The sequence below is a fragment of the Coregonus clupeaformis genome, chromosome 40, assembly GCF_020615455.1.
Source record: "Coregonus clupeaformis isolate EN_2021a chromosome 40, ASM2061545v1, whole genome shotgun sequence".
Taxonomy (NCBI): Eukaryota; Metazoa; Chordata; class Actinopteri; order Salmoniformes; family Salmonidae; genus Coregonus; species Coregonus clupeaformis.
In genome coordinates, this window is record NC_059231.1 from 3,797,141 (window position 1) to 3,810,372 (window position 13,232).

The following is a 13,232-nucleotide window of genomic DNA, read 5'->3' on the forward strand; positions in this document are numbered from 1 at the left end:
ACTGTTCTCATGATCATTGCAACTCCACGAGGTGAGATCTTGCATGGAGCCCCAGGCAGAGGGAGATTGAAAGTTATTTTGTGTTTCTTCCATGTGTGAATAATCACACCAACTGTTGTCACCTTCTCACCAAGCTGCTTGGTCTTGTAGCCCATTCCAGCCTTGTGTAGGTCTATAATCTTGTCCCTGACATCCTTGGAGAGCTCTTTGGTCTTGGCCATGGTGGAGTGTTTGGAATCTGATTTATTGATTGCTTCAGTGGACAGGTGTCTTTTATACAGGTAACAAGCTGAGATTAGGAGCACCCTCTTTAAGAGTGTGCTCCTGATCTCAGCTCGTTAATTGTATAAAAGACACCTGGGAGCCAGAAATCTTTCTAATTGAGAGGGGGTCAAATACTTATTTCCCTCATTAAAATGTAAATCAATTTATAACATGCGTTTTTCTGGATTTTTTTGTTGTTATTCTGTCTCTCACTGTTCAAATAAACCTACCATTAAAATTATAGACTGATCATTTCTTTGTCAGTGGGCAAATGTACAAAATCAGCAGGGGATCAAGTACTTTTTTCCCTCACTGTATAATGATGTGTTCTCATTATGTAATTAAGCGATAAGGCCCGAGGGGGTGTGGTATATGGCCACACCCCCCGACGCAATGCGGAGTGCCTGGATATAGCCCTTAGCTGTGGTATATTGGCCATATACCACAAACCCCTGAGGTGCCTTATTGCTATTATAAAGTGGTTAACAAGTTAATTAGAGCTGTAAAAATAAATGTTTCGTCATACCCGTGGTATACGGTCTGATATACCACGGCCGTCAGCCAATCAGCATTCAGGGCTTGAACCACCCAGTTTATAATTTAGAATATATAACCCTGTCTCAGACATACCACCCTCAAGCTCTTTTTAAATGTTAATTCCATGTTGATTCAAAGTCTGGTAAGACCTCAAATAATGTGTGGTTACAACACAAAGACACACAAGGATGCTTGGCGCTACTAAATATGCCATGCTGTCTTTTCAACAAGCTTTTAAAAAAGACTTGACTTTTTGACGACTAGCTCAATGGCTCTTGGAATGACACACCTACGTGAAAGGCCTACTGTATAGTCTGTGGACCCTTTAATTAAAGGGTCCACAGACTATACAAGTGAGCTTGAGATTTCACATAACACATACTGTAGACATCTCTTTTACCTCCTCTCAGTTATGCTGTGTGGCAAACTCTAGTTATAAAGCAAGCAGGTATAACATCGTGAATAACAATCCCGTCAATGATATCCTTAGTGATCCATATGCACCTGCTTTTAAAGCAAATCAATTAACATTGATTTCTCCCAGTTTTCCCATAACGTATTCTACTCAAGTGATGATAAGCACTTCCGGATCTCACATTTGGGCATTGGCATTGGAGCAAATGAAAGGAGCTATGTGAATCAGATGAATGCGAGGAGGAAATGAATAGGCTTTTCATTGGAAAGCAATAAAGCAGGGTGGAAAGCAATGAAGCAAGAAACATTATCTTTGGAAACGAGCTCCATAATCCATTCAATTAAAATAAAATGGCTGACAATGACAGTTAGCCGTTTCCGTTGTGCTACTGAAGCTCTGCTCTTGTAAGAATCCTTCAGCAACTGGTTCCTTTGATCTCTGTGTGTCTGCTGTGTGGCATGGTCCAGAAAAATCATGCAAAGTCATCCCAGTATGGCAAATGGAACAGATGTATAGACAATTTCAATCACCGTAGGGATAGTGTTGTGCTTGCATTGTGGCACAAAAACCTAGTGCTAGATGAAAAACCTTTATTGGAAAAAAATTACAGATGCAGCATGTCTTACGTAGGTGGTTTGAAATCATGCCCAACATAGGAATATTGGGTTTGTGTGAGGTGTGTGTGAGGTTGTCGTGTGTGAAATGTTGTCGCTACCTGAGGAGAACAGTAGGCAAGATGATCTCTGGGTTCATGACTCAAAGACCACCTAGAGATTCGACACCTCCGTGATTGCTGCATTCTCAGGTTCTCCTCTCCATCACATCAGTCTTCTGTGAACACCCTCTGATTCAGCCACTGTTGATCATTTAATTTGGGAAACAGAGAGGCACCCTAAAATTCCACTCATTCTGATGATAGATGAGGCTGAGATCTAAGATGCAAAGAACTCTCACATTTAGGGCTGAGTGATTCTGATGATGACGCCCTTGAAAGTTTGTTCTCTCACACAATCACAAGACCCAAGCAACCAGAAAACCTACTTTCATGTCTCTGGATGAGGGTACCATTTTAAAAGGTTCTATAGTCGAAAGGAGTACTTCTATGATTTTCTGGCATGGTGCTATTGTTGAGGATTATATAATTTGTTAGTGTGAAAGGGTAATTATACAAACAGCTTACATTACTGTATTCTTTATTGATTACAAAAATATTTAATGTAATTAAACCTCAGCCTAATCCACAAAGTAGACATACTGATGTCCGTCTTCTACATCCAGCTAAACTGATTAGACTCTCTTTGTTGTTTTCACTGAGCTAACAACTGTCTTTTGACCGCAAAATTCTGTCATTTACTTGGTAGAAACTGTGTATCTTTCAGAAACTAAATTTTCTGCAATTACCCTCTGTGGCAACCGGATAAATATAAATTAACATTGAATATGAGCTCTACAGCAGATGAGTACCAAGATTGGTTATTGTACAGTGATTCCATCAGATTTCATGACACTCTTATTTTCTCTTTGCTTGATATATTTGCCGGGATCTTGAAGCAACATAAGTGCTCAACTATTGTATTACCCAGATATGGAGGGCAGATTTCTCATCTAATCATGGCTGCATTAGCCTTTTCATATTAGCTCTGGTCCTCTCCCTCTGTTGAAGTACAGCATGACTGTTACAATGGGAGGGAGTGGCAATAACATTTCCATTAGCCAAGCTTTTGTAAAGCACGTGCAGTTCGAAGAACCTAAAGAGTACAATCTATACTTCATGAGAGATAAAAAAACATTTTACACACGGAGATGCAACACAGTGCAACATAATCACAGATGCAATTGTAGGAGCCATTTTGGCCAGGGCCTACTTATGTGGTTGTTCTATAGTTGTCTATAGTGGTCTATAGTGGTCTATAGTTGTCTATAGTGGTCTATAGTTGTCTATAATGGTCTATAGTGGTCTATAGTGGTCTATAGTGGTCTATAGTGGTCTACAGTTGTCTATAGTTGTCTATAGTTGTCTATAGTGGTCTACAGTAGTCTATAGTTGTCTATAGTGGTCTATAGTTGTCTATAGTGGTCTATAGTGGTCTACAGTAGTCTATAGTTGTCTATAGTGATCTATAGTTGTCTATAGTGGTCTATAGTGGTCTATATGTCATTATTTGTATATTCCATTTTATTTGTACACTACAGTGTACAAAGTAAATTGTAAAAACTGTAAATGATTTGGCCATGTTGCAAATGTGTTCAGAAGAAAGGAGTATAATGAAGATCTGTGTGAAGAACGTCAGAGTTGCAACTGTGGTGGCGATCATGATTCAGAGTTCTTGGACAGCCCTGTAAGGGTGAAGGAGCTTGAGGTGGCAAAAGTCAGGGTGGTCCATCGGATCTCAATTGCGGAGGCAATCTAAAGAGTTGAGAAAGCAAGTGACACTAGTGTTCAAGATATGGTCGTGGCCTCCCGAGTAGTGCACCGGTCTAAGGCATTGCATCGCAGTGGATGCACCACAGCCCATGAATAGTCAGCATAGCTAATAGAACTAACGCGTTAGTAAACCCGCTACAATCATGCAGTCATTTTAGTGTACAGTCAGTAAGTAGTGTAGCAGTTACGCCGGCGGGCCCTGGTGGCAAAGAATGAATAAAACCAAAAGCTTACCTTGACTTGGAAGAGTTCCAGTGTTGTGTTGGATAGTCATAGCCAGCTAGCTAACATAGCATCCCTATGTTTGAGCAGGGTGTTTCAGTAGGCTAAACTAGCTAGCTGCATTTGCTAGCTAAGTAAGTGAAACTGAAAGTGAAAAAAAAAAAGACAATCTCTCTCTCTATTTCTCTCTTGCTTCTCCTTCATTTTGGAAGATATTAATTTGTTCAAAACTGTTCAACTATTGTCTTTCTCTCTCTTTGAGTCAGCTACTCACCACATTTTATGCACTGCAGTGCTAGCTAGCTATAGCTTATGCTTTCAGTACTAGATTAATTATCTGATCCTTTGATTGGGTGGACAACATGTCAATTCATGCTGCAAGAGCTCTGATAGGCTGGAGGACATCCTCTGGAAGTTGTCATAATTACTGTGTAAGTCTATGGAAGGGGGTGAGAACCATGAGCATCCTAGGTTTTGTATTGAAGTCAATGTACCCAGAGGAGGATGGAAGCTAGCTGTCCTCCGGCTACACCATGGTGCTACCCTACAGAGTGCTGTTGAGTCTACTGTAGACCTTCTTTGCAAAATAGTGTGTTTGAATACATTTTTGAGTGAAGTGATTATATTCAGTATAGTTTTATCTAAAAACGATAACTTTTTTAAATGTTTTACAATTTAAATTGTTATGAATTTCACTGAGGAGGATGGTCCTCCCCTTCCTCCTCTGAGGAGCCTCCACTGATTTACATCAACAACATACTGTAGCTCAGGAAGTAGGAAGCTCTCTCATCCATTTATATGCAGACGAGACAGTCTTATACTCAGCTGGCCCCTCCCCCGGATTTTATGTTAAACGCTCTACAACAAAACTTTCTTAGTGTCCAACAAGCTTTCTCTGCTCTTAACCTTGTTCTGAACACCTCCAAAACAAAGGTCATGTGGTTCGGTAAGAAGAATGCCCAATGACTTGGTTTCCTCTATCGTAATCACTCCTCTTTCACCCCAGCTGCCATACTAACCCTGATTCAGATGACCATCCTACCCGTGCTAGATTACAGAGACATAATTTATAGAGGTAAGGGTGCTGTCGAGCGGCTAGATGTTCTTTACAATTCGGCCATCAGATTTGTCACCAATGCTCCTTATAGGACACATCACTGAACTCTGTACTCCTCTGTGAACTGCCATCTCTGTATACCAGATGCAATACCCACTGGTTGATGTTTATTTATAAAACCCTCTTAGGCCTCACTCCCCCCTATCTGAGATACCTACTGCAGCCCTCATCCTCCACATACAACACCCGTTCTGCCAGTCACATTCTGTTAAAGGTCCCCAAAGCACACACATCCCTGGGTCGCTCCTCTTTTCAGTTTGCTGCAGCTAGCAACTGGAACGAGCTGCAAAACACACTCAAACTGGACAGTATTATATCCATCTCTACATTCAAAGACTCAATCATGGACACTCTTACTGACACTTGTGGCTGCTTCGCGTGATGTATTGTTGTCTCTACCTTCTTGCCCTTGTGCTGTTGTCTGTGCCCAATAATGTTTGTACCCTGTTTTGTGCTGCTACCATGTTGTGCTGCTGCCATGTTGTGTTGCTACCGTGTTGTTGTCATGTTGTGTTGCTACCATGCTGTATTGTCATGCGTTGCTGCAGTGCTGTGTTGTTGTCTTAGGTCACTCTTTACGTAGTGTTGTGGTGTCTCTCTTGTCGTGATGTGTGTTTTGTCCTACATTTTTATTTTTAATCCCAGCCCCTGTCCCCGCAGGAGGCCTTTTGCCTCTTGGTTGGCCGTCATTGTAAATACGAATTTGATATTAATTGACAATTCCATTAAGCTCAATGGGCTGAACAGGCTTGTGGTGTTCAGGCAGCCCGGGTTCAATCCCAGTTGGTTACATTAGCGGCACCTTAGAGAGCATTTACAGTATCCATGTCTCTAAGTGTCTAGTGACCATCCACTGGCAGTGATGAAAGACTTCAGTTGATACATGAGAGAAATGTTTTTAAAAAGTGGGCTAGGCTACATTTATGTTATAAACCATGGTCTGTATCAGTAATCAGAGCCTATAGGATGTTTAACATACAGCCTGTGGCACAGTGTCAGCATGGATGCCTTAGTCTAATAGCTGCCTGGAGAAGAGATCATTATTTTACATTTTAGTCATTTTAGCAGACGCTCTTATCCATACATCTTTTCTATTTTTTATTTTTTTCATACTGGCCCCCCCGTGGGAATCGAACCCACAACCCTGGCGTTGCAAGCGCCAGGGTTTAGTACTTCCTACTAAATTCCTGAATATAATTTCCTCATCTTATTTGACCATTACATTTTACATTTACATTTTAGTCATTTAGCAGACACTTTTATCCAGAGCGACTTGCAGTTAGTGAGTGGATACATTTTTCATACCATACACAGATACATTTGAAACGGATTTAATCAAAACAATAATAAACAATTTTTTTTCTCTCAATACAGTCTAATATTGACATACTCTCAACGAATGAACGTTCACTCATTTTGACCCCAGAGCCTCATCCTGCCTGACAGTGAGGAGCTGTCCGCTAATGTGGTGCTGAAATGGTCTAGTGCACAGCTAGAGGAGGGTCAAAACTAGTTACAGTGCCTTCAGGAAGTATTCATACCCCTTGACTTATTCCCCCCAAAATTGTGTTACAGCCTGAATTTCAAAACGATTAAATTGTTTGTTTTTTCTCACCCATCTACACACAATACCCCATAATAAGTGTAAACATGTTTTCTGCAATTTTTGCAAATGTATTGGAAATGATATACAGATATTATCTCTATTCACACCCCTGAGTCAATACATGTTAGAATCACCTTTGGGAGCGATTACAGCTGTGAGTCTTTATGGATAAGTCTCTAAGAGCTTTACATACCTGGATTGTAAAATATTTGCACATTAAATTCTTCAAGCTCTGTCAAATTGGTTGTTGATCATTGCTAGACAGCCATTTTCATGTATGCCATAGAATTTCAAGCCAATTTAAGTCAAAACTTTAACTGGGCCACTCAGGAACATAGAATGTCGTCTTGGTAAGCAACTCCACTCTCCTTGTGTTTTAGGTTTTTGTCCTACTGAAAGGTGAATTAATCTACCAGTGTCTGTTGGAAAGCAGACTGAACCAGGTTTTCCTCTAGGAAATTAATAACTTCACCATGCTCAAAGGGATATTCAACGTCTTTTTTTTTTTTTTTTTTTTGCCCATCTACCAATAGGTGCCTTTCTTTGCGGGGCATTGGAAAACCTCCCTGGTCTTTGTTGTTGAATCTGGGTTTGAAATTCACTGCTCGGCTGAGGGACCTTACAGATAATTGCATGTGTGGGGTACAGAGATGCGGTAGTCATTCAAAAATAATGTTAAACACTATTATTGCACACACAGTGAATCAATGCAACATAATATGTGACTTTTAAGCACATTTTTACCCCTGAACATACATTTAGGCTTGCCATAACAAAGGGGTTAAATAGTTATTGACTCAAGACATTTCAGATTTTCATTTTCAATTAATTTGTAAAGAATTCTTAAAACATAATTCCACATTATGGGGTATTTTATGTAGGCCAGTGACACAAAATCTCAATTTAATCCATTATAAATTCAGGCTGTAACAACAAAATGTGGAAAAAGTGAAGGGGTGTGAATACTTTCTGAAGGCACTGTAAACATACACACTACCCCCTCCCGTTGAGAGAGAAAGCGAGTGAGAGAGAGAGAGAGAGAGAGAGAGAGAGAGAGAGAGAGAGAGAGAGAGAGAGAGATTCTTCGTGCTGTGCATCTGCGAAGGACTGTTGACCGAGGAGTGGTTTACTTTTTCACTTTGCTTCAAGCACAGTGCATGATTCCGTCCGTGCTGGAGACACTTAGAGGCATCGCTTTCATGAGATTTACTCTCTTCTTACAACAAGGATATATAACAGTAGGGAGAATGGAATTGCGAAAGTTGTCTCGGTTATATATCTTCATTGTCTTTTTTTTTAACACCTCCAGCTCTGCATCCGCCGCCAATCACCGTGAGTATCAGAAGTTGGAAATGAAACCGCGCGCGTTTTGTGACATGCATTTTGCAGTAGTCGTATGAACGAGAAAATATATGTATGCTGAAATGCCCGAAGAAGCAATAGGCTAGCTAATAGCGTTGTTTCTACGGGTAGATAGATGTAGGCTATAGGTGTAGGGCCATTTGTTGAAACTATAAAGTGAGAAATGTGATTTCCTCGCCCACTGTCGTTTGGCTTTGAGGCATTGTTCTAGGTTGCTCATCATCAGATGATTCAATCATTTGGCTATCGAAATACCAGTCAGCTATATCATTGTCATAGCAGCATAATTAGCAGTAAAATAATTTTGTTGAAATTATATTCAATCCTGTTGTCATTCACAGCATCATTGGCATCTGTTTTTCTCTCTGTTATGCCTTAATATATTACATCGACATTCAATTGTATTTGATTTGCTGTGCCAGAATCCCTTATAATGAAGTGTATTAGTCCAATTGTTTTGATATTGTCGTCACTAGAGGTCATTGTTCCTCACCTGAGTTTTTAGCTGGAGGATAAGTGGTGTAATGTGTAACCAAATACAATATATATATATATATTTTTTTATTTTTTATTTTTTTTTAATTATTATTATTCATGCATCATTCATTAAGTTATTGAGGGCGCTGGACACTACTAGTATGCTGGTGGTAGCCTATCTGCTAAATAGGAACCAGGTAGAGCTGGGCAATATGGACAGAAATCCATATCACGACTGAATTCTCACAATAACGAAATGTAATGATACGTTTATAATGTGAACAACAGTTTAAAAAAAGAAAGTAATATAGATTTTACCATTAAACTACTACTAATACTTTGAATGTTGTAGCTATCAATTGTCACATTAACAATCAGCCACATTTTTCTAGGAGGGCCCTGTACATAGCCACGGGAAGATGTTTTGAGTGTGTGTGTGTGTGTGTGGGGGGGGTTGAAAAATATCACCTTTATAATAAAGTATTTGTTTCTGTATCCATTAAATGTTTCTGTATCCATTACCACCTCTGTACCTAAGCAATTTGAATGTCTATCCTTAAATATGGGCCTTGGTAATAATGCCCATCTGACGCTAGTGGGAAGTTATCGCCCTTCCTCGGCCTCCATATGTGCTCTTAGCAAATTGTCTGACCTGCTGTCTAACTATGCTAAATCAGAATTATTAATAGTGGGTGATCTTAATCTGGATTGGTGAATGCCAGTATCTGATAGGCTGAACGATATTTGTACTGAGCTAAATCAAATTCAGCTGATAACTAGACCAACTCGCCTTTAAACACCTTGAAAAATAAATAGTCTCTTAGATATTATTGTAACAAATGCCCCTTATAAGTTTACAGCCAATGGGATATTTGATAATGAGTTCAGTGACCATTGTCCCATTGCCTGCATAAGAGATGTTAAGCAACCTAAATCTCGCTCAGGCATTATTACAAAGAGAAATTATAGGAATGTTAATGAGCAAATGTTTTTGTCTGAGCTGGGATCAGAGGATGTGAACAGAGCGAAGTTGGCGCGAGGAGTGGCGCGTGCCCAATCTGACTGGCGCGTGGAGCGAGTTTCCCAAAGGCTGGAGCATTGGCCTTCTCGCCCGCTTTAATGTCCATCCAGTATCGTTCCAGTAGTGTTCACTTCACCAGCTCAGGGCACGCCGGCCCAGCATGCATTTGTAGTCTACTTGTGTGCTGCTATAGCCCCTTGCTTTAGCTACTGTCATCTAGTATGCCAAATATTTTCATATGAAACTGATAAAACACATAGGTGAAAAATCAAGGTGACTTACAAAAATGAGGACCAAGAGCAAGAGATGGAGTGCGGTGATGTAGTAACTAAACATGATGATGTACATACTACGTGCACATGCTAACAGAAAGGAACTATGTGGGTAGCTAGCTAAGTGTGTCATTGTAGCAAAGTATTTATAAATACAAATCTGATCTCTTAAAAGTTTTGTTCATTTTCATTCTATTATCTGTACAAAAGGCCATAATTGATTTTGGCCCAAGAGGCCTGGCATATTACCTCTTTCAAGGAGCGTTCTGTTTTGATAGGGTTATTTAGGCCTGTCTACAGAAAAATAAAAAACAACTACGCATACCTGCCTAGTCTGTCAAGAGTGGCCCGAAGGGTGTTTAGCATCCCCAGTGGCACTGCAAGCGCTGAGAGGGTATTCTCCGCTGCTGGCCTGCTCTCCAGGCACCATCGCATGAGCCTGAAGCTACAGACTCTGTCCAAACTCATGTTTCTAAAAATAAATTCAAAGGCACTGTAGATAGCCTAATAAGGCATTTTTCATTTAATTTGTATTTACACTGAACAGAAATATAAACGCAACATGTAAAGTGTTGTTCCCATGTTTCATGAGCTGGAATTAAAGATCCCAGAAAAATTGTATATGCACAGAATACGTATTTCTATCAAATTTTGTGCACAAATTTGTTTACATCCCTGTTAGTGAGCATTTATCCTTTGCCAAGATAATCCATCCACCTGACAGGTGTGGCATATCAAGAAGCTGCATGATCATTACACAGGTGCACCTTATGCTGGGGATAATAAAAGGCCACTCTAAAATGTGCAGTTTTGTCACACAACACAATGCCAAAGATATCTCAAGTTTTGAGGGAGCGTGCAATTGACATGCTACTACAGGAATGTCCACCAGAGCTGTTGCCAGAGAATTGAACATTCATTTCTCTACCATAAGCCGCCTCCATCGTCGTTTTAGAGAATTTTGCAGTAAGTCCAACCGGCCTCACAACTGCAGACCACATGTAATCACGCCAGCCCAGGACCTCCACATCTGGCTTCTTCACCTGAGGGATCGTTTGAGACCAGCCACCCAGACAGCTGACGGAAATGTGGGTTTGCACAACCGAATAATTTCTGCACAAACTGTCAGAAACCGTCTCCGGGAAGCTCATCTGCATGCTCGTCGTCCTCACCAGGGTCTTGACCTGACTGCAGTTCAGCGTCGTAACTGACTTCAGTGGGCAAATACTCACGTTCGATGGCCACTGGCACGCTGGAGAAGTGTGCTCTTCACAGATGAGTACGGGTTTCAACTGTACTGGGCAGATGCCGTCGTGTGGGCGAGCGGTTTGCTGATGTCAATGTTGTGAACAGAGTGCCCCCTGGTGGCGGTGGGGTTATGGTATGGGCTGACAACATCTTAAAAAGAAAAGGAGAGCCACACACTCTAGGAGCTCAGATGCAATCATTTCATAATTTCATAACCAACGTTTTGACAAGCTGTCTTCATCAGGGTATAATGACAAACACTGCGGGTCACTAGTTTATAATCATGGCCAGGTGTGGCTTGATATCATTGGTTAATTTACAGATATAAATAGAACATATAAAAACATGAATGAATAGCATATGATCATAGATACAATTTGGCTACGTAGGCCTACAAACATTTACTATGAATAGCAAAATCACAATAATCACAAGAATGGCTTCAGATCAAAGACTACATTGAGACCGAAGGGAGCAAGGGTCTTTAAATTAAAGATCCAGGCCGCCTCTTGTTTTAACAATAAATTGGCGAGGTCACCCCCTCTCCTAGGGAGGGTGACATGTTCGATGCCGATATAACGTAGGGACAAAATAGAGTGGTTCGCTTCCAAAAAGTGGGCCGCAACTGGGTACAATTTGAATGCACAGAGATACTGTCACGAGATCCTGAGGCCCATTGTCGTGCCATTCATCTGCCGCCCATCACCTCATGTTTCAGCATGATTATGCACGGCTGGCCCATGTCACAATTCCTGGAAGCTGAAAATGTCCCAGTTCTTCCATGGCCTGCATGCTCACCAGACATGTCACCTATTGAGCATATTTGGGATGCTCTGGATCGACGTGTACGACAGCGTGTTCCAGTTCCCTGCCAATATCCAGCAACTTCACACAGCCATTGAAGAGGAGTGGGACAACATTTCACAGGACTCAATAAACAGCCTGATCAACTCTATGCGAAAGAGATGTTGCGCTGCATGAGGTAAATGGTGGTCACACCAGATACTGACTGGTTTTCTGATCCACGCCCCTACTTTTTTATGTAAAGGTATACAGGGATGAACTGTAACTCAGTAAAATCTTTGAAATTGTTGCATGTTGCATTTATATTTTTCTTCAGTGTAATTATATGTCACAGCCTATATGTGCAATTTATAGACTATAATGACTTAATACAACGAAATGTTGTTTAAATGCTGAGCGCTTAATGTCCCTACCAGCCTTGTGTGTCGCACTTGCAAATGCGTCACAATGTATTTATTTGTAAGCTACAGTCTTGAAATAATTTAAATAATATAGCCTAAATAATTCATTTTCATTCCTTCTTAGGCTCCCTGTCTGGCTCCTGACCTATTTAGAGTGTTTATATACTGTTTAATACGACATGTAGCCTATTTGAAATGATGAGTGCTTCTTAGTCACCTTTTTTCTGTTGTTTATTAAAATACTTTTCATTCAAATCATATAGTTTGGTTTCCATGCTTCTAAACCAAATGGTAGGTCACAAAAATACAATATATAATCAAAAGTATGTGGACACCCCTTTAAATGAGTGGTTTCGGCTATTTCAGCCACACCCATTGCTGACAGGTGTATAAAATCGAGCACACAGCCATGCAATCTCCATAGACAAACATTGGCAGTAGAATGGCCCGTACTGAAGAGCTCAGTGACTTTCAACGTGACACAGTCATAGGATGCCACCTTTCCAACAAGTCAGTTTGTCAAATTTCTGCCCTGCTAGAGCTGCCCCGGTCAACTGTAAGTGCTGTTATTGTGAAGTGGAACCGTCTAGGAGCAACAACGGATCAGCAGCGAAGTGGTAGACTACAGAAGCTCACAGAAGGCACAGTTGAGTGCTGAAGCACGTAGCGCGTAAAAATCGTCTGTCCTTGCAACACTCACTACCAAGTTCCAAACTGCCTCTGGAAGCAACGTCAACACAATAACTGTTAGTCGGGAGCTTCATGAAATGGGTTTCCATGGCCGAGCAGCCACACACAAGCCTAAGATCACCATGTGCAATGCCAAATGTTGGCTGCAGAGGTGTAACGCTCGCCGCTGTTGGACTCTGGAGCAGTGGAAACGTCTAGGAGCATCAACAGCTCAGCCGCGAAGTGGTAGGCCACACAAGCTCACAGGCCCTTTCCTGTTTCAGGATGACAATGACCTTGTGCAATATCCCCGTGCACAAAGCAAGGTCCATACAGAAATGGTTTGTCGCGATCAGTGTGGAAGAACTTGACTGGCCTGCACATAGCCCTGA

The 13,232-nt window shown here is 41.0% G+C and overlaps 1 protein-coding gene across 1 annotated transcript in view; it reads left to right on the forward strand.

The window, feature by feature from the left end:
• Positions 1–7,699: 7,699 nt before the first annotated feature.
• The window catches only part of LOC121555128 (contactin-associated protein-like 5), a 124,890-nt gene continuing 119,357 nt past the window's right edge, over positions 7,700–13,232 (forward strand). The window contains exon 1 of the mRNA XM_045212056.1: positions 7,700–7,918. Within this exon, the coding sequence (XP_045067991.1) occupies positions 7,744–7,918 (175 nt within the window). The 5' untranslated portion in view covers positions 7,700–7,743. The remainder of the gene's footprint in view (positions 7,919–13,232) is intronic.